General features: G+C 41.7%; 1 protein-coding gene across 2 annotated transcripts in view; it reads right to left on the bottom strand.

Annotated features, from left to right (window-relative positions):
• Window positions 1-1,135: 1,135 nt before the first annotated feature.
• The window catches only part of KIAA0930 (KIAA0930 ortholog), a 57,752-nt gene continuing 38,956 nt past the window's right edge, over window positions 1,136-19,931 (bottom strand). For both annotated transcript variants that reach the window (XM_064421170.1, XM_064421171.1), the window contains exons 5-10: window positions 15,887-15,988; window positions 15,308-15,448; window positions 13,054-13,248; window positions 10,738-10,900; window positions 7,673-7,828; window positions 1,136-6,014 (exon numbers count right to left, since the gene is read on the bottom strand). In XM_064421170.1, coding sequence (XP_064277240.1) covers window positions 5,974-6,014; window positions 7,673-7,828; window positions 10,738-10,900; window positions 13,054-13,248; window positions 15,308-15,448; window positions 15,887-15,988 — 798 coding nt within the window. In that variant the 3' untranslated portion in view covers window positions 1,136-5,973. The remainder of the gene's footprint in view (window positions 6,015-7,672; window positions 7,829-10,737; window positions 10,901-13,053; window positions 13,249-15,307; window positions 15,449-15,886; window positions 15,989-19,931) is intronic.

Below are 19,931 nucleotides of genomic sequence, written 5' to 3'. Positions count from 1 at the left end.
CATTTGGATTAAAAACTAAACCCAAAACCAGCAAACCTTTTCCTGTCCAAACTTCTTGAATGACTAAGCAAGCAGGGGAGGTTTATTACCACCCCTCATGAGGTTCTAAGGCTCTTTACTTTTTGTAATGATTTAAATAATGCTTCTCCATTATGGCTGCTTCCAAAACCTTTCAACTTGAAGCATTCAAGGAAAAAAAAATTACAGCTTGTTTCAAAGCAATATTTTAGTATTTCCCAGCCAGCTAAGATTCCTGCCTACTTGCATGAGCAGTCACAAAACAACACTGCCAACAATCTGCTCAAACATCCATGTAAAGAATTGAGACATCCTGTTCTTCTTAAGCTCTGTGTTTTATTTCTCCCTAATATCCCACATGTCTCCGAGCTATCACACATGGCTTAGGATAAATGTTGTTACCTACCACATGGATTTATACAACATCCTGGTCTGGGATTTTTTGAAATGAAATCATCAGCACATCAACTCCTGGACATAGTTGGTAACATTTGTTCAAGGAGTGTTTAACTAATTTAGACAGAAAAATCTCCTGAATGTTTCCAAAAATCAGGTGGAGAGGGAGGATTCAGAGCCTTGCATGTCTTTAAACCAAGGCAGATCCCTGCCAGTACACACAATTCAAGGCAGTGTAAGCAGTGCAGATCTAAACACAATTTCATTTTTCTGACAATTCACAAATCCACATTGAAGTTCTTCCTGAATTAATCAGGAAGAAACCATAACAGACGTCAGTCCTCACTATTATACACTGCACAAACATAAATATGACTCCATAATCAAGTTTAGAACAAACCACAGATCAGTTTAGCAGGGCTGTTCTAAAGGCAAGAACGAAAACCTTTTGTAAACAAATTCAGGACTACACTGACTTTTACCTTCTTCCCCCTTATCCAAGGTCAAGTAGTCAGGGACTGATCACTCAGAAGTTCCATAACAAAGAAGCTTTGCTCCAAGTGCAATCAGAATGAAGAGCAATGAGGCCCCTCTGCCACATGAGCATCCATCTGGCAATGCCTACGTGAGTTCTACCACTGGTGCCTGCCACCAGGAAGGAAAACAAATCCAAACTCCCAACAGCACCAGGCACAGTAGAGAGAAAACACCACTAACAGAGTTCATGGTCATTAAAGAGGTCTGTTTATTTGCTGCAGGGTCCAACACTTCTTCACTGCTGCCATAAGCACAGCCTACTTTGTTTTTGGTGCACAACGTTCTCCTTGCTCTTTGTTCAAATGGCTCAGTACAGTGCCTGCACAATTTTCAACCCATCACCTTTTAAGCAACACCAATGATCGATGAGGCAAATAAAACCTAAACCATGCAACATGTGTTAGGCTGATAAAATTAGGCTGAGAATATTTATATATTTACATAGAGAACATTCAACATTGGAACCTGCTTGCAGACTTGTATTATCTTGACCAAGTATCCAAACAGCTACATTCTGGTGTGAAATACTCTTTTGTTTAAGGTTTTGTGTAAAAGCTAATTACTTCACAATGCCTTCAACTGGATAATCGTACCTATTTTTGACACAGAATTTCTACACACCAGCACCACACGCTTGCAGTCATACCTTGCAGAATGTGTAAGGCATTTGCAGACATCTGGTTGCTGTGACCACAGGAAATCCACTTTCCAGAGCTTTCAGCCATGACCTTTGGAAACCATGAGAGTCTTTCAAATACAAAGAGTGAATTCATATGAGAGACACTGTTCATCCAAGAACTATAAACTTGTCATTTCTTGACACTGCTACATACAACACAGATAGAATTTAAGACTAATAAATTATTTTCCTAAATAAAAATTTGTTCTTAAACCCCACTGAGTAACAACAGGGCTTAGGCACTTCTGAAGATTTTATCTTACATCTGTCTTTAATATGGAAGCTTCAGACTATAAAATACAGGACAAGAAATCATCTTGAAAAGGAACAATTAGTGACTGGCAAGAAACAGGTCAATAGTCTAAGAGTGTAGTCTATTTCCCTGGATTCCACATCCATACACAATTTCAGTGATCAGATGGGATTCTGTACATGAGGGTCTGCTGGAAAAAATCTGTCTGCAGAGCCAAGGACTTCACTGTCTAAATAATGAACATACTTTGGGAAAAACATATTACTATGAAAAGCCACCTGTGCAAACAATTCTCTTTTCTGGAAAGCACACCATGCCCAGAAATAGAAAACTATAAAAATAGTAACAGCAATCCAGAGCCCAACATGCCCAAGCCTTGTAAACAATGAAGACCAGGAGAATAAAAAGAGAAGGAACAGGGACCAACATGAACTGGATTAGCCAAGACAGCTGAAAGACTCAGAGTTTCTAAAAGCATCTTCTTTTAAAAGGAGATTTGGAATCTGCCCTGTCCTGGCGGACAAGAGAACATAATTTCACATACATGGTGGTCTCTAAGGCAGAGCAATAATCTGCTAGCACAGAACAACTGATTTAAGAGCTTTCTTAAAAAAAATACAAACAACAACAAAACAAACAACAACCCCCCAGAAAAACCCCAACAAACCAACCAAAACAAAACAAAAAATCCCAAGCTTTTTATACTGGTTAAATCAATAACAGTAAAAACTTGTTATGGGTGAAAAGATTCACATCCTTGTATTTGACATCTATCAATATACAACATCTATGAAGAGCTCAAGTGGTAAGCCTTGATCTCCAGAGGGAATGAATGGGCAGAAGGATGGAAGGAGTTAACTGAGGTATGGTGGAATTACAAAAAGAAAAACAGCTGTTCTGCAGTTTCCCAACTTCATTAACTGAGCTGCATCTTCAAACATCAGCATAACTAATGAAACACACTGCTCCAACCATTAGGACAATGACAGCCAAACACCTTCATGGCACTGCAGGACACCCCAGCTCCATCTGCAGCAATTCAATGGCAACAGGGGCTGAATCAGGTTTACTGCCTAGGAGCTACAAAATTAAACCCCCTCCAAACTAATGGGGTGAGAGGTTCTTCCTAACATTCACTTTTCTTTTTTGATGTAGTGCAATAGCATGCTAAGGGTCCAGCTGTGCCATCCTGACCCAAAGAAAACTTTCTGATCAAATTTTCTGTCAATCTGCCCACACAAGGACAGATTTCAGGGTTTGTTTGAAAGCAGAACAAAATGTGGAATTTGATAACAAAAAGTGGGAATCACTGGCTATACACAAAAAGTCCAAGACAGTTGTTTAAAGAAGGAATAACTGAGAATCTGGAATATCTTTGCTTCCAAAAAGCACTATTGACATTCAGTAGACTTTTTGACCTCTATTTTCCATGGATGTCCATGAGGGCATACTTGTAGTCCTTTTCTACTAGAAAAGGTGAGTCGTCAATGTACCTACAGCATATCCCACTAGCAAGATACAAGGAATAAATTCACTTTTTTAAGGACATTACAGCCCTTCAAACACCAGACATCAAAATCCAACCACATACACGTAACAAAGCAGATGATACCTCCTGAAACACAGATGTAGGATCTAAACTGTACCTTCCGTAGCACTGCTTTCAAACTAATGCACTAGCTTAGAATCATTCCTCATTTGCTTTGAAATCTTACACAGCAAGATTTTCTCAAGTCTTTCAAATCACACAAAGTTAAGCCACCTAAACATAATATACAACACCAAGGGAGCATTACAAATTCTTCCACTGAGAAGTGTTCAGGCACCTACAGCTGAGGGTCCTGTCTGGATACACTTCCTTTTTACATCATTCCTCTGGCTGCCTGACTGAAAGGTATCAATTGTCATGATTAGTACAAATGTGAACCCTCTCTCCCTTCCCTCTGCAATGAACATTTGAAGGAAAACCAAGCACTGATTTGCCCAGCCCAGCAGTATAAAGCACAGAGTAAGGAGCACATTCAGAGGCTTGTTTTCTAGCTGAGGAGTGGTTTAATCCTCAGCATGGGCAAAGAGAGAATATTTGTACTGACTGATGCCAGGCACTACCTGTAGGGATCTCAGGTACCCACCCAGGCTGCCTGGCAAGCTCCTGGAGAGGGCACTTCAGCTGCTGTGTGAGGACTCCACCTCTCCCCAGGCTGGGGCTACCAGGTTAGATGGTGGCAACACCCTCACATCCACACAGACCACAGGCAACATTCCAAGGTTGCAGCATGAAAAGTGGGTGTGCTGGTAGTGACAAAGGAACATTTTTCTAACGTTTTCTTGCAACAGGTTTGAAGCCAACTGAAAACCTGTCAGCTGTCCCTGTCATACACTCATGCTGCCAGTGTAAGAAAGGCCACCACGCTGTGCTAAGGTGACAGATTCCAGGCCTGGCCTCAAATACAGACAGACCTCCTTACCATGCTCGGAGTCATCAGGTTGGGCTGCAGGGCAAATTTGGTCTGCCTTTATGCTGAACTGGAGCTATTTCCATGGAATCTAGCCTGAGGGAAAAAAGCAAAGTCCTAAGTAAGGTCCTAGTAAGTCCTATTTGAGAGGTTAAGTCATTAGATGCTACTGTGAGAGTAACAACAAAGCACTTTGGAAAGACCAGGTAAGAGGGAGACAAAGGTCCAGGCTCAGAGCACAGGTTTAGGTGCTCAGAGTCTGAAAAGTGACAAAAATGGCATCTTTTCTCTCCTTTGTGCGTGCACTGGAGTCTCACGTGCCCCAAGGGACACGCCACCCCTCCCACTGCTGTGGGGTCCTGAGTAGACCCAAGCATGTACTGGCTGTCATCAAAATAGTCAGCCAGAGCACAGTAACCTCAGCATTCAATCATTTTGCTTTCAAATGTCAAGGACAGCAGGTTTGCTCTTTAGAGAGAGCTGGACTTCATGTGTAAACATAAGGCTGTTTTCCTGAGAGCTCCTGACACACCATTTTCAGACCTGCCACTACGCAATTTTTAGTCACTTTTCAAAACAGAATTATGTTTCCATCTTTTGTATTTCAAGAAAGCTCTCTGTGCTTCAGCATGTAACAACCAAAGATGGAAAATCTGGGCAGGCTGCCTGATCATAAAGCAGCTCCCATGCCCTCCTTGCCTACAAAGGGTACCTCAAGGATGACTGCAAACTCCCAAGTCCAGTGCATGCAGGAGGATGGGTTCCTGGTAAGGTTTTAAGCCTTTGGAGACCGATTATAGTCTCACATTTTTTCACTCTAGACTCAAACTGGTTTTGACTCAACTGAGAGGAAGATAAGCAGCATTAGTACTGGAGATGAACCTCAGCTTTACTATAGCAGCACATTTTAGCCTTCTTTTCACTGGCTCATTTTCTTAGCCAGTTCTTGAGGATGAAAATGTTGCTGTTCTTTGGTAGATACGGTAATCTGTCAGCAGAGTTCACCTGTCCTAACACTGACACATGAAAAATGGGAACATTTTCAGCCTCTTTTAAGCTCTGACCTGACCTGCTGCACATACCAAAACAGCAATGTATCTTTCTCCTTTTCTTCCTTTAGCAGGAAGCTGCTCTCTCCCTGATCTGATCCACACACACACAAACACACACACACACAGAGGCACACACGCTCACAAATGGCTGATCAGACGAGGAGAGGGTATGGCCACAGTCTACGGAGAGATGTCCAACAGCACATCATTATGAAATTCTTAGAATGTTTCTCCCAAAGAATATAAAGTTTAGCACATTCTGTACATATTGTTGGCTTCTTAGTTATAAAGTAAACACAGTAGCAAACTGTCCATAAAGTGTTGACTCAGTTTAAACGCAGCCCCTTCTTATTTTGTCTTGCTGAAAGTCCTCTTCCAGTCAGAAACACTCCAGTCATGTGGGCATTCGGTGTGTGACAGCAGAGGAAGGAAGAAAGAGGCACTTTTGATCGGCTGGTATTCCTGGACTTCCCTTTTTCCTGCGGAGGTCTATGTTCCTGACACTAGATGGTAGTGTTAGCACGGAGAACCGCTGTGGATAGGCACTTGGCAACAAGGCTCCAAGGCAGTGCCCGCTCTCTGCTATGTCATCAGGATTGGTTTCTGCCGAACTTCCAGGATATCTGGGCATGGGAGAGAAACAAAGAGACACAGCCAACTTAAGAGGCTCCTGAGAGCAGCCACGGTAGCAGGAAGCATGAAGAACTGGAGACATAAGCGTGGACTGTGGCACAGCCCACCAGGAATCTAGAACATGACCAGTACATGGCTTTGCCTGATAAAATCTGAGTTAACCAGGATGCAACTGGGAGGAGCTGAAAGATGACAAACTGCAAATATATCCCACCACGTGGAGAGGAGAGCTGATCTACTATAATTTATACTGGGATGAAGGAAAATACGTTAGACAGGGAGTGGCAATATTTTCCAGGGAAACAAGTGTAACTGCCATTAACAAGAGATGCCAAGGGGTTTCCCATTCTTGAAGGGACAAATCCCCAGGTCCATTGGGGAGACTTCTCTAGGTACAAGTAATTCAACTCTTCCCTTCATGCTATAGCCCAAAGCCTGCATTTCTGCACTCAAAAAGCTGCCATAAAAACCATTCATCTTTTTGGCTCCTTAATTCCATACTGTCCAAGTGGGAGGGAATATGAACCTTAAAACTTCTGTTGTAATCATGGACATATTTCTAAATATACACAGTAAAACCAACATGGCAGGGCACTACACAGAAACATCTGGAAACTGGGCTGATGTCCTTTTCAAGGCTACACAAAGAACAAGGAACATGGGGAAAGGGAGCACACAATTAAAAGGCTGATCAAATGCCACTGCACAAAGAAGATGACCTGAGCAAAAAATGATCCCCAGCTCCAGATGGCTCCAGCCACACCTGTAAAGAATTAAACACAGTGGAGGGAGTCCAGTGAAGGGCCACAGAGATGACTGAGGAACTGGATCACCTGACATATGAGGAGAAGGTGACAGAAGTGTGATTATCCAACATGGACAGAAGGGTTGGAGTGAAATCTTATCCATAAACTCAAGACATTTTAAAAAGTACTTTGATCACTGTCACTGGGATTTTAATGTCTTAGTACAGGGTTCCTAACTACCCAAGAGAAATGAGCACCTTTCCCACTTCACCCTGCCCCACATGTAATGCTCCTGCTACCTGGAAAGCTGCCACTGCACAAATACATTGATTACAAAAAGGCCTTGGAAACAGGACCTACACAACATGACCAGCTAGAACAAATGTGAGTAGGGAAAAACAGCAGATGAAAATTCTGCCTTACACTTCAGAAATGTCATGCCCTATTTCTGTGTATCTCAATATATACCCTAATTCCTGAAACCATATGTTCAACAAATTAAGTCTCAAAAAGGATGTTCAAGCTCAAACCCAGTACTTGAGCATGGAAGCATTTGTTCCACCCTCTTGAGCAGATATTAAATGCCAGCAGAAACAATACATCTTCTGTGAATTCCAAAACGTCTGTGGTGAGAGAGTGAGTAAGCTTGGTAACTCCAGCTAACTTGTTGTAAGACTATCAACACAATGATCATAAGGAATAATTATGTATTTTGCTGAAACAGTGTTCAAAATCCATCCTTAATTACAAATGACCCATTTTTTTACTGGAATCTGTGATTTCCCCTAAAATGAAATAAATTCCTACTTACAACAGCATTACAGAGAAACACTTGTTCCTCTGTCTTAACAGCAGAGGAACAAGGATTTGGTAGGCTGTGCACAGTGGGTGTCAAAATTCACCTGTTAAAATTCGATGCAATGGCAAGGTGATGTATGTTAAGTGTGCATAGAGTAGAAAGTTCTCATCTGTCCTGTTCAGCTTCAGCCACGAGCCGACCAGCGAGCGTCCTGTTCCAGACAGGGAGCGCGAGCGGAGATTTGTCGCGTTGTGCAGATCTGTAAAGGCAGGAAGAGACAGCAAGCCTCAAGGGATTGTACTTCACTGGAACACTTCTGAAACTCAAAAAAAAGAGGAAAGCCTCCTATTCGTTGTTTAGAGACAAATCACATGCAGGACACTGTCATAACTGCTTTTTAAAACCAGGCAGACCTTGCCTAGCACAGAGTTCCCCATTTACACTGAAGATAATAAATGGTAGCAGCAGCAGCTGAAAACACAGACAGACAGGAGAGGGCTTGTGTTACCACACTGCACCAGCAGAACACTAACTCAGCCTTCCCTCGTACACAAAATCATAGAATAGCCCTAAAATTAAGTACTTACTCACTCAGAAATTCACCTAGGTAACAAAATAGAAATGGTTTCTTTTGAAGAAATGTCACTACAGGACACGAAAAAACACGATGCGAACATGCTGCCTTTCTCAAGGTAAAGAGAGGCAGTTTACTATCTGACTCCAACATTTACAGATTTCCAAAAGTGACAGTGCATTGGAGGGTGAAAGTGCCACCTCTCCAATGACAATGGACAAACCAACAGTCCATCAAATTTCTCCTCCTCCATAAAAGAATGCAAAACAATAAGTTATTTACAGAAAGTAAGTGAGAAAGTTCATTACAAGAATGTAAACATCAGAAGGTTTAGAAAACCTTAAAAAATCAGGGCAACATCGAAAAGTGCCATCTAGCAGACATGGAGAGTTTCAACACTAATAGCTCAGTTTCCTGCACACCTAGGACCCTTCAGCTGAGCCACTGTTCTCAGAATTAGTTGAGATATCTCCAAGCAACTTTTAAAACAAAAAGATACTGAGTCCCCTGTAGGCCAGAGGAGTTTTTCATAGGTGCAGGTCTCTCCCACAGCCACGTGCTGGATTTTTGGAGTGTTTTAAAACCTTTGCTCTATTTCCCTGTAAAATTCAGTCCTATCCCACAAGGCTAAAATCAGATGTTGAAGTCAACAGATCGATTCTGAACCAGAGTGATCCAAGCTTTGGGACTGAAAGCAGATTATGATCCAAAGAGGAAAATATGTGGTGGCAGCTGCTCTAGAAAGATGTATAAAAATGTGGGAGGAAAAAAAAACTTTTTGAAAATCTTTCCCTCCTGCCCTATACATGTGTATAGCCAAGCTGTCTATTACCCCTTCCCATGCACGACCACTGTGCCAGGAGCTCTGTGGTGATCAGGGCAGAAGGATCTGACTCTGGAAGCTGCAATAAGCACAGCTCTCCTGGTGTATCATGCTTGCACACAGCAAAGCCACTGAAGTGGGCCTTGATGGGCTGTTCCTGTTCACCACAGGTCTGTCTGCACTGGGGCAACTCTGCAGCATCACTGGCTGCACCAAGGACACTGCTGATCTTTACACAGTCCACATCTTTTCCTCCACCCACAAAGCCAAGATGCACCCAAATCTCTGCTCCTATCTCTGCATCTTCTGCATCTGGCTTTTTCATGCCCAAATAAGAGTTTCACCACTGCAGCTCCCGAGGAGCACTGGTAGGACACTCAGGTTTCTGAAGTTTATAAAAAAATAGTAATTCAGTTACTATTCCTTGTAGCAAACTAATTTTTGAATAAATTAAGCTTCCTAGCATAAGCTGTTAAAATATTACTCTTTTCGTTTTTCAGATGAGGAACAATAAGGTCAAGACTCTTAGAAACCATTTCTTGGTATTTTATATGAATGTTATAAAATATCTGAAAAACCTAGAATTTGTTTACTTCCATAAATATATTAGAAGGAAAAGGATATTAAAATAAAAAGAATGTCCATCATTATCATTAAATACTCTAGGATTAGACCCTGCAAGACAACCCTGAGCAGGCACTGCACAACCCATGGGGCTGCCAGAGAAACACCTTAAACTCTGTTCTATCCTGGGCAAGCTTCAAAATAAAGATACCAGGAACAGGACTACATGTGGGGAAAGCTGCCCTTCTCTCCACACTACCCTGTGCCTAGTAAAATCTACTAAAACACATCTCATTTGAAATAACATATGACCTGATTAGGCAAATTAGGGAAAAAGAGAAGAGCAAAGGTTTTTATTGATAAATTAAATTAGCTGAATTAGCTACCAACAGTTTCAGCTGCTACAGGATTTGCATTAAATGTTGTCACTTCAGTATGTTTTTTAATGTGCAATTCTTTATTAGCTAAGGTGGTCCAGTGCTGCTGATGGACAATTTCTTCACTACCTCAAACAGAACTTGTAAGCTGGAAATTCCCTTTGGGTTTATCTGTTAGAATGCTATAAGACACATTTGTTGACTGAATTGTTTTTCAACATATGGAAAGCAATTTGGACATGGGCATTTTTGAGTTTCCTGCCTCACGAGACTGTGATGTGATTGGGATTTATACACTATATCCTGAGTCAGGCTCCACCTTGCCAGGTATTTCCTGCTGAGTAACTAGGATTTAAAGGAAGAGTTCCATAAGGCATTAAACTATAATGCAAACAAACTCATTACGTTTTCTCTATAAAGTTCAGAACTGATTCAAAGCCAGCTGAAGTAAATGCCTTTTCTCACCAGCTTTAACCAACTCTGGGTCAAATCAGAATTCAAAGAATGTGTTGCTGAGAGCACACCCAACAACACTATGTGTCCCCAGAGACTGTGGCATCTGGGAAAAGGGGGGAATTTCATCTGCTCCAGTTTCTCTCAAATGGGTCCACATAAAAGAAATAAGTTTTAATATATTCAGGAGTTGTGGGCTCCAGCCCTCAAAGAGATGTTTAAGCCTATGAAAAATCTCATTTTCAGAGGCACTGGCTGTATGTGGAGCTCATGTTTTTCCACCCTGCAAGCCTTCTTGAAAACCCTGCACTGGGATCCCTTTCCACAGCTCTGCACCTCTCCAGACAAGTCTGTTTGGCTGTCAATACTTCTCTCACCTCCACCATCATCATCTCTGAAGAACTCCTCACTGTCATTTGCTGAGTGGGACTTTTTCATCTCAGCAATTCGATTTCGGGGCACTTTTCTCTTGAGGGATGGGGAGAAGAAGGACGGGCGGTTGTTACGCTCTGGGGTTGGCGGTGTGCTGAAAGAAGTAACCTGGAAGGGAAATAAAAGAAATGCTGGAGAAAGTCTTGGTTTTCCCTCTGTGTGCCACAAGGCAATCACGTGTGTAAAAATCAGAATGATGACTGGTATCCAGCACCATTTTATCAGAGTGGCTAGAGAATTTAAACTGAACAATCACCTCAAGATGCTCATCAAGGGGAAAATATTTTGATATATCACAACCCTCAATTATTACATGAATAAAAATTAAAAACCTCTCTCCTCAGATGATCACTTTTAACAAGGATCTACAGTCATAACGGCACAAAATTAGTAATTTAGACACCAGGAATGTCAATCTTAATTTTGCATGTTGAAATGCAGAAGACTTAATAAGAATGTACTGTATTGAACACACTCAAAATGTGCATCTTCATTTCTTTGGCACACACAAGGCAGCAGTTTCCCTACTGGGAAGGCTGTCCCATGGGATCCTTGTGGAAGGTCAATGTCCCTGGGGAGCAGGGTCACAAATTCCTAAGCCCAGCACACAGAGGCAGAAGTTAAGTCAATGTTCTCATTTGTGTGTCGTGTTTCAATACTGGAAGGAGAAAGTGAAGCTGTGGTGCTTCAGAAGATTTGGTTGGTCCAAGTGGTGACAGGGAGGGAACTGTCTGTGGTGAAACTCAAGTTAGGGCAAAACTGTGGAGACACCCTACCTTCAGAGCAGTAGTTACCATTGAGTAAATTACAATTAAAGCCAAGTACACCTGTTTTGGAGAGAACTGAAACATAGTGCTGATGTACTGGCTTTGACTATTTTAACAGTTTTAAAATGAAAATATTTTAATAGCTTCATTTAAAAGGGAAGAAAATAGGGATTACTACTTTGCCAATGGATGTGAATAACTTTGATCTTGTCCTTCTTTCTTCACACAGTCTATTTAACAATCTCATAACCTCCCTGAGCTGGCACATGACACTGCTCATATCTGTCCAAAGAAATGCAGAGGGAGGTGACATGGAGTGATGATGGCAGCCAAACCAGGTTGAGTGCAGAAACACAGCTCGCTCCATGTTGTACCTCTATCACTAATACCAAAAAAAAATAAAAGAAGGGCACTGTAACACCCAACTGATCCTCTTCCCAGCACATTTCATTTCTAATTTGTTCTTGTCTCTGTATTTAATTTGGGAGTCATTTCATATCACACTGTGGGGGGAACCAGAAACAGACATATCAGCGTTAAAACCATTAGCAAAAAGCAGTGAGAACACATTATTAAATCTAATTTTACATTTTTCCAGCTGACACTGAAAGCCTTGGAGACAAAAAAATCCTGTTGCTCTTCCAGGCCTGATTTCTTCTGGCTATGTTTCTGGGGTAGAGAGCAAGAACATTCAGTTAATGAGCTCTGTGCTGGTAGCTCATGTTGCTTTTTATCAAGTTAGAAACAAAAACCACACTGCCTGCATGGAGACTCTAGAAGCTGTTCTGCAGACCTTTAAATGATACAGGTTAGCTGTACTACACAGAAAACCATGCTAGACTCCGTCAGGTACTGACCCAGCCCAGGTCTGTGCAGGTATTTTGAAGACTTGTTGCCTAATCCCCATTAACCAGGTAAAATGTCTCAATGGAAGATAAGGCTCAGGATTGAATAAAGGCCAAATCAGCATCTGTGCTGATTCTGCTGGCATTTTACTGCACTTGCATTAAAATTAAGCATATGTATGAGTATGATGCTGTATCTGGATCTGTGACCTTTGCTTTAGCATTATACAGGTTTTGTGTTGGCAGCATTCCTCAGTGGCACAACCTAAAAGCACCACTTCCCTATGAGGTTTAGCAACCTATATAATACACAAATTCCACGTTTCTACGTAAATCCCACTTTGCACAGAAGTGGAATTTACTTTTTTTTCTAGATAACAGGCAAAATCATTGGTTTCCCTGGCATCAAGATTGCTGTTGTTTCAACAAAACACTCCTCCAGAAGCATGAATCATCCAGCCATCTCTGTATTCAGCATTTGCTCAGGGAAAACTGCATTAAAGAATTCATTTCACATACTGAGCACAACCAAATTACACACAGGCAAACCTCAGTGCAGATCCTCAATGGGAATTAACCCCAGCTCCTGCCTTTGGAACAAAGCATGTTTATGCTTCACCTTAAGAGAATATTTCTGTCTGCTACTTACTCTCTCATGCACTGGGGAGTCTGGATTTGAATCTTCTTCTGTCCCATATGGTGAAGTGTCACCAGTGGAAACTCTGCTCACAGCCATCTCTGCATGTCCTTTTCCCTGTGGTCCTTTCATTCGGACAAACTCCATGTTGTTGTATTTATAAAAGCCAAAAGACATTCTCTGAGCCATCTTAGCTGCAACACTCACCTACAATGCATGAAGACAGGAGAGAAAAACATGCAATAACAGCTCTTCCACTTGAAAATAACATCCTCTGAAAGCAGTCATCTCAGAAAAAGTCAGAACCATAGTGAATAATAATTCCTAAGAAACATTTTAAGCTACAGTCTGAAGCAATCTCCAAAAAGAAAGTAATTTTACAGAGACAAAAGCAGGTTCTGAGAAGAAACAACTCCTTCAGCCACCCAAAAGGCAGAGTTAGCAGTGGCACAATGAGAGAAAAGCAAAGGTTTTTGTTCATGTCCACACACTGTGGCACATGAGAGCAGAGGCAGGCACGTGCTCAACCCAATGCAGCCTGTGCTGGGGCACTCACTTGAGTCCAAAAAGCAATAGACATACACACAAGATTCCTCAAACCAGCAAAGCACACCCCACAACTGGGTCACCACTTTGTCCCAAGTAATTTCTGATATTTTTGTTTCCACTGTCAAGGCCAAAAAAAAAGGAACCAGCCCCATGCACAAGTAACCTGCACTGCAGGCTCACCAAGACACCCTGACAGCTTTAAATCCTCTCTCCTCAGTCCAATTTCCAGTCACCACAACTGAACTGAAAATTGGACTGAGAACTGAAAAAGGGAACTGACCAATATGAAAACAGTCAAGGTTTTGCTAAGTGAAAATGATGCCTTAAATTTTCAGCTTTTATCCATAAGGTTAAGTGATTTATTGCAATTTTCATCAGTTTATGAAAAGGCCAAGATGCTCATCAGCTTGTATTGTAGTGAGAATTACAGAATCCTAGAATAATTTATGTTAGAAACAACCTTGAAGATCATTAAGTCCAATCAATCCAAACACTGCCAAGCCCACCACTAAATCATGTCCTTAAGTGTCACATCTACACATTTGTTAAATATCTCAGGGGCTGAGGAATCCCCCACTTCCCTGGGCAGCCTGTTCCAGTGTTTGGCAACTCTTGCAGTAAAAGAATTATTCCTAGTATCAATCTAAACCTTCTCTTAAACACCTGACATCAAATAATGTTCAAAACATAGAGATTACTCCTGTTCTGTAAAAAAAAAGGGTAAAATTTCAAGTTTTGCCTCTGGCCATGATGAAATATTTGAAGAGTTAACAATTTTGCTTCATAAAACAAAATAATGTCAAGTAGCTGTGTGGTCAGTCAGGATATTCCTAGGCTATGAGGTGACTTTACCACATCAAATCTTCTCTTTTTGCTGCAGGGCTTTCTTTTTATGTTGTCTTCAGTGATTCTGCATTCTCACTTATTTAATAACCCAGCTGCTGACGGTGTAAGGCCACAAGATGATGGTGGGAGAGAAACAACTTTTGTTTCATGTTCTCTCAGAAACCTGCTGGAAGAGTGTAATGGCTCACATTTAAAACAGGGAGATGGGAAGTTATTCAGGAACTCTCCTGACAAGAGCAGAAACAAAGAGAAATGTAGAGACACAGTAGATATCGTGAGAATTTCTTTTGTTTCTAAAAATCTCTCAGGACTGTCTTCATAATAAACCATTTGAGAAGTTTATTGACTCCTCATTTCAGCACTGAGTTTGAAGGTGAAAGTGCTGGTATTTCATGCCTCCATAGAAAGCAAAGAAAGCTCCTCTCAGTGGCAGTAACACTACAAGGGTTTTTTGAATACAGCCAAGTGAAAATGAAGAATTAATGAAGAAAAATACACTTTATCACAAGGCAGTTACCAGAGTTTAAAATCTCCCATGAAGTCATACCTTCTCTGAACACAGAAATATCTATGACTTTTCAAGAAAAATGAAGGGGCTCCAAGAACTGTTGTTCAGGTCCATTCCTGTGTCACACTCTTGACTACATACCCCTACCTTCCCTCCTTCTGGCAAACAGCAGAGGAATATACCCCAGTCTGAATACCCTCAGTTATCTGAGCCAAAACCAGCAGCTTTCAGCTAACTTGCAAAGCCAAAAAAACCAGACTCTATGATGCAGCTGATCTACCAGGACAAAAAGCCTGAGCCACAAAGTAAATCTAGTCAGAGCACCACTGCTGCAAAGGACATTGTCTTTCAGAAGCTCCTTACCCTGTTGTCATAGACCTTCTTGAGTGCTTCATAGCGGATGGACCCCTGGAAAATCACCCCTTGGAAGGTGTTGCTTTTATCACTGGCTACTAGCTCCACACAGACCATTTCTCCTTCTCCCACAGTCATGTCACTGAAAACCTGAAAAAAGATGCAAGATGAAACACTTTGATGCAAAGTTGTTCAAATCAAAATATGTTGAGATTCCCATGGCTTTCCTTATGCCCAAGGAAGTTTCAAAATAAATTGAAAGGGAGCAGAATGTTCCACCCCAGCCTTTAAAAAAAAAAACAGGCTCCAGGCAGTGCACACAGCCTGGAGTAGCCTTGTTGACATGAGTAGCTCTCACATCAGTCTGTCACGCTTTAGCCCATCACTGAAACCAATGCCAAAATCCAGCTTTAAGATCAGATTTCAAATGTTAAAGAGAGATGAAGGTTAAATAAAAATAAAATAAGATCTAGCAGAAAATAACCCTCAACTGGGCAAAAACATTTGATCAAAAGGTACAAGAAAACAGCTAATCAGGACATAAGACTAGAATAGGACAAAACTTTGCTGCTGCAACAAGGAACTCACCTCCTCAAAACTGTCAATCATGAAGAATATATTGGGGTAGCTGATCTTTGATTCCTCTCCTTTACTGTCCATCGGGTGCTTGCTCGGGGACGCAAACACTTGCTGAGAAAGATGCAGAAGAAGATGTCACTTCTCAGTTACATGTGCTTGGGAACAGACACACCAAACACAAGGCAAGTAATTACAAAACACCTCAGGCTGGCACTGCTCACTTACACTAGAGATGCTGGAAATCCTGCAAGCACAGCTGAGCTGGTTTCTGACTAAAGCCAGATTTGCAATAACGGCACTTGAGAAATCCTTTCACATACAAGTAATTAAAAACTCATTGCTTCACAGTAAATCTCCCCGTGTGTACCTGACCTCTGGCCACATTACAGTACACCACTGTACTTTTTCATCACCACTTTCAGGGGCCTTTAAGTTGCTGCAATGTGCTGTAAATGCCACAGCGCAAGAAAGTTACCATGAAGCAGCTGACACAACACCTTTACTCTAATTTCTTGTTGTTTACTTAGTACCACACTAAGATCAACCTCCCTCATTAAGGGTAGCGTGGCTGTCCTGGGGTGATTCACAATGTTGTTCTATTCCACATCAATCTGCACCCCAAAACTGTTAATGTATCTTTCTGACCCCACAGCTGCAGACCTTGTATGTGTGGGGTGCTATTGTGGGCATTTTTGAAATCGGTGTGGAGGCAGGTCTGGGCTCTTGGCTGTGTGGCATTCACTTTGCAGGCTACTCAGTCTTTGTTCAGGCAAAGACTTTCCTTCCTGTTTTTCATTCTGTCTTCATTTTGTTTTGTTTTTTTTCCTTGTCTAGGGGAGACTGCAGTTAGCAATACTGGGCTGTCTGGGGGCAAATTCCCCAGCTGCCCACCTGGAGCAGGCCTCACTCCAGTCCCAGCCATGCCAGGAGAGAAGACTATGGAGAACCGCTCTCTTGTGGCACCTTTAGGTTTGCAACTGTAGCTACTTCTAAAAATTGCATTTTGCAACTAGAAACTATTCCAAGCGAACTTTGAGAACTCTCCCTGCAATGACAAAAAAGTGAGTGAGTTCAGGGGCCAGGCCATGCTGTGCCAGTGCCCACAGGCTGGTCCTTTCCCCACCCCACAGCCGGGAGCAGAGCCCATGAGCAGCATGAGGAAGCGGCTGGCCATTCTCCATCTGCCTCAAAAACTGCTCTGTGGGCTCCTGCTTTCCTGCTAGGGGTTGCCACTGTCAAAAATAGGTTAGAAACTGTAGTAAAATAGTCAATAATTGTTAAGCACGTGCCATACCTAAGTAAAGTGCACCACTCCCTCAAGCAAGAACGAGCCAGCCTGGACAGAACTGTGAAGGGCCAATCAAGCACCTTAACCTTCATGCAAATGAAGGCTCCCAACAGAAACCAATTCAAAGGAACAAAAAACAGGATAAAAAGGGGGCATCTGAGTCGGTGAGACTGTGGAACATCAGGAACATCCCTGCTCAAGAAAGGAAGAAAATCCGGTGCTGCAGCATCCTCGCTTGTCAGGAACGTTCTTGCTCAACCCACGGGCCCTCCAAGCTTTAGGCCTTATAATAAAAGCTGAAATCACTTTAGTTCCAGAGTGTGTTCCCATCTATAACCCCACCACCTTATCACTTTATTCCTGGGGACACACGGTCACCTGGGAGGCCATCTTGGAAGGGAACTGTGTGGTGCCATCTTCCCTTTGTCCCTTGGCCACATGGCTGCCTCCTGCATGCCCCATTTTGGGAACACGTGTTTCTGGCATTTTGGGTCTCTCTTTGCTCCCACAGGGTTTTGGGTTATAGCAGTTTGGTATCTAGTAGTTATTTACTTTTTCCCCCCTGACTGTTGGTAGCTGTTTCATAATAAAATGGTATTTTTTCACTTAAATCTATTAGTATTTCATTCCTTATTGGGGGAAAGGAATTGGTTGGAATCAAGGGGGAGTTCACTCACTTCAGAGTGCTCACCTCTTTTTAGACTGTCTCAAACTGTTGGAAATTATACCAAGCTTAATTTTTTTTTTAATATAACATTAGTCAGGAGTTTTGTTCACCTTTGCCCCAGGGTGGGTGGGGAGGGAATTTAATTCAGGGACTGTTTCATCACTTAAGGCCTGATGAGCTTAAGATCTCAACCAACTGGGAAGATGCACAAAAGACAACAACCATTAGCAAATATCAACTCCAAACATCACCCCTGGCAGAAGACACCTGGTCTGGGAAAAGAGAGATAAGAGAACGAAGAATGAGAACCTAATTAACATCTAAGGGGAAGAGACTGATAACCAACAGGGAACCAAATACTAAGAACTGTGTAATGTGTGACCAATGAATACTGACCCAATTAATTTCTATGGGTTTTGACTGTATGTGAAAAATCTAGTAAAAATTATGTGTGATGGAATGACTTTCTCTGCACAATGTGTGGGTGAAATTATTTTGTTTGCACATCCTGGCCAGGACAATATCCTGGCCAGAATAAAGTAATGCTTTGATTCTCTAACACTGAAAAGGTTTTTGAAGAGTTTTTGCTTTTCCCGCAGTTTCGGTGACAAAACCAAGACAATGGCTCACAGGAGGACAAGCACTTGGTTTCTCATTGTCATCTTGTGCTTCTGTTTCTTTCCCTATCACTATGCTTCCTCAGGCACATTTCTCCCTCCCAAGCAGGTCCTGAACTCCTTAAGTGACTTTGTTTGTGACTTTGTTTAAACAGCTGAGGGCTTTAGATTTTATCATCCCAAAAAGATTAATGAGTAGGTAAGGAGGGAGAAGGAATTCATACCAAGTAGATTTCTTTGCTTCCACAATTGTTTACAAACAAAGCCTTGAATTAAAGAAACCTGTCAAATCTTAGCCACTGTGAACATGCCAAGAGCAGGCTGTCAAGCTCTGACATTCTTGCTACAAACCATTCAACACAAAACATAATTAAGGACAGGATATTAGATATTCATGAGAGGGTTGCTTTTCTTTATTTGTACTTATGCAGCCTTTATGCACATTGCATAGAATTAAAAATAAAGGTTTAAGACCAGAAACATCATTAGAAAGCAATTAGACTCCTCAAAATGCTAACTGCACCAATGCCTGAAACAAGGACCTTTTCCAGGCATCTTCACTCTCACACCAGCCAATGAACAACAAAACACCCTCCCAAATTCATCTCCAGTCAGGCACACCTGAGGAAAATACAGTTTGTGGAGACCTTATTGTCAAGCCAGCAGTTTGCAAAATAAAGTCAGCCTTTTTCATACTGGCTTCATGCCACAGGCACTCACTTGTGCAAGCACAGTGATTTGCTATAGGTCTCAAGTAGGACAGCAAATCTTAGGGCATCAACATCTGGCTGTGTATGGGCAGGAGAAGACACATTTTCTAAAGCAAGAGCCATCAGAGCAGAAATGCAGATCCAAACCGGCTGGATTTTCTTCATTCAAAACCAACAGCCTCAAGAGTGGATGTGACAATGAAATGCCCAACTGCAAACATGCTTTCACAGCATATGGAATTGCCTTTGTTTCTCTATAGATCAACACAATGATGCTGAAATGTTACTGGAATGTACTGGCAAGTTTATGTGGAAAAGGGAAGACAACAATTTACAAGCAGTCCCACAGTAGGAGCTAGAAAGAAGGAACAAAAAACTTCCTCTTCATTCTAAATACTGTTCACATGCAGTAAGGCCATATCCCTCATCTTCTCCTTCCTAGTTTTCAAATCTGCAAATAATATTTACAGATTTTTCTCAAAACCATTTGCAGAAGTTAACTTGTGGTGAAATCTGGACTAGCCAACAGAGAAAAAAGCAATGACAAATAACAGGCTTAAATCAGCACTGCAAAGTGGCATCTCAACAGCCCCTAAAGAAAAAATTATGTGTAATCAACGTAAATCACAGAGACAATAATCAGCATTGCTAGTTCTGTTTGTAGGCAAAGCAAAAGTTTTTTTAAAGTGGTTAAACATAATCAAAAACTAAAGAGCATTGGATTATTTAAGTAAAGCCATGCAAGCAGCTGTACGAACTAAGGAAATGGAAA

The sequence above is a fragment of the Passer domesticus genome, chromosome 5 (genome assembly GCF_036417665.1).
Source record: "Passer domesticus isolate bPasDom1 chromosome 5, bPasDom1.hap1, whole genome shotgun sequence".
Lineage (NCBI taxonomy): Eukaryota > Metazoa > Chordata > Aves > Passeriformes > Passeridae > Passer > Passer domesticus.
Note: the sequence above shows the minus strand (reverse complement) of the source record. Positions and strands in the feature narration are given on the sequence as shown.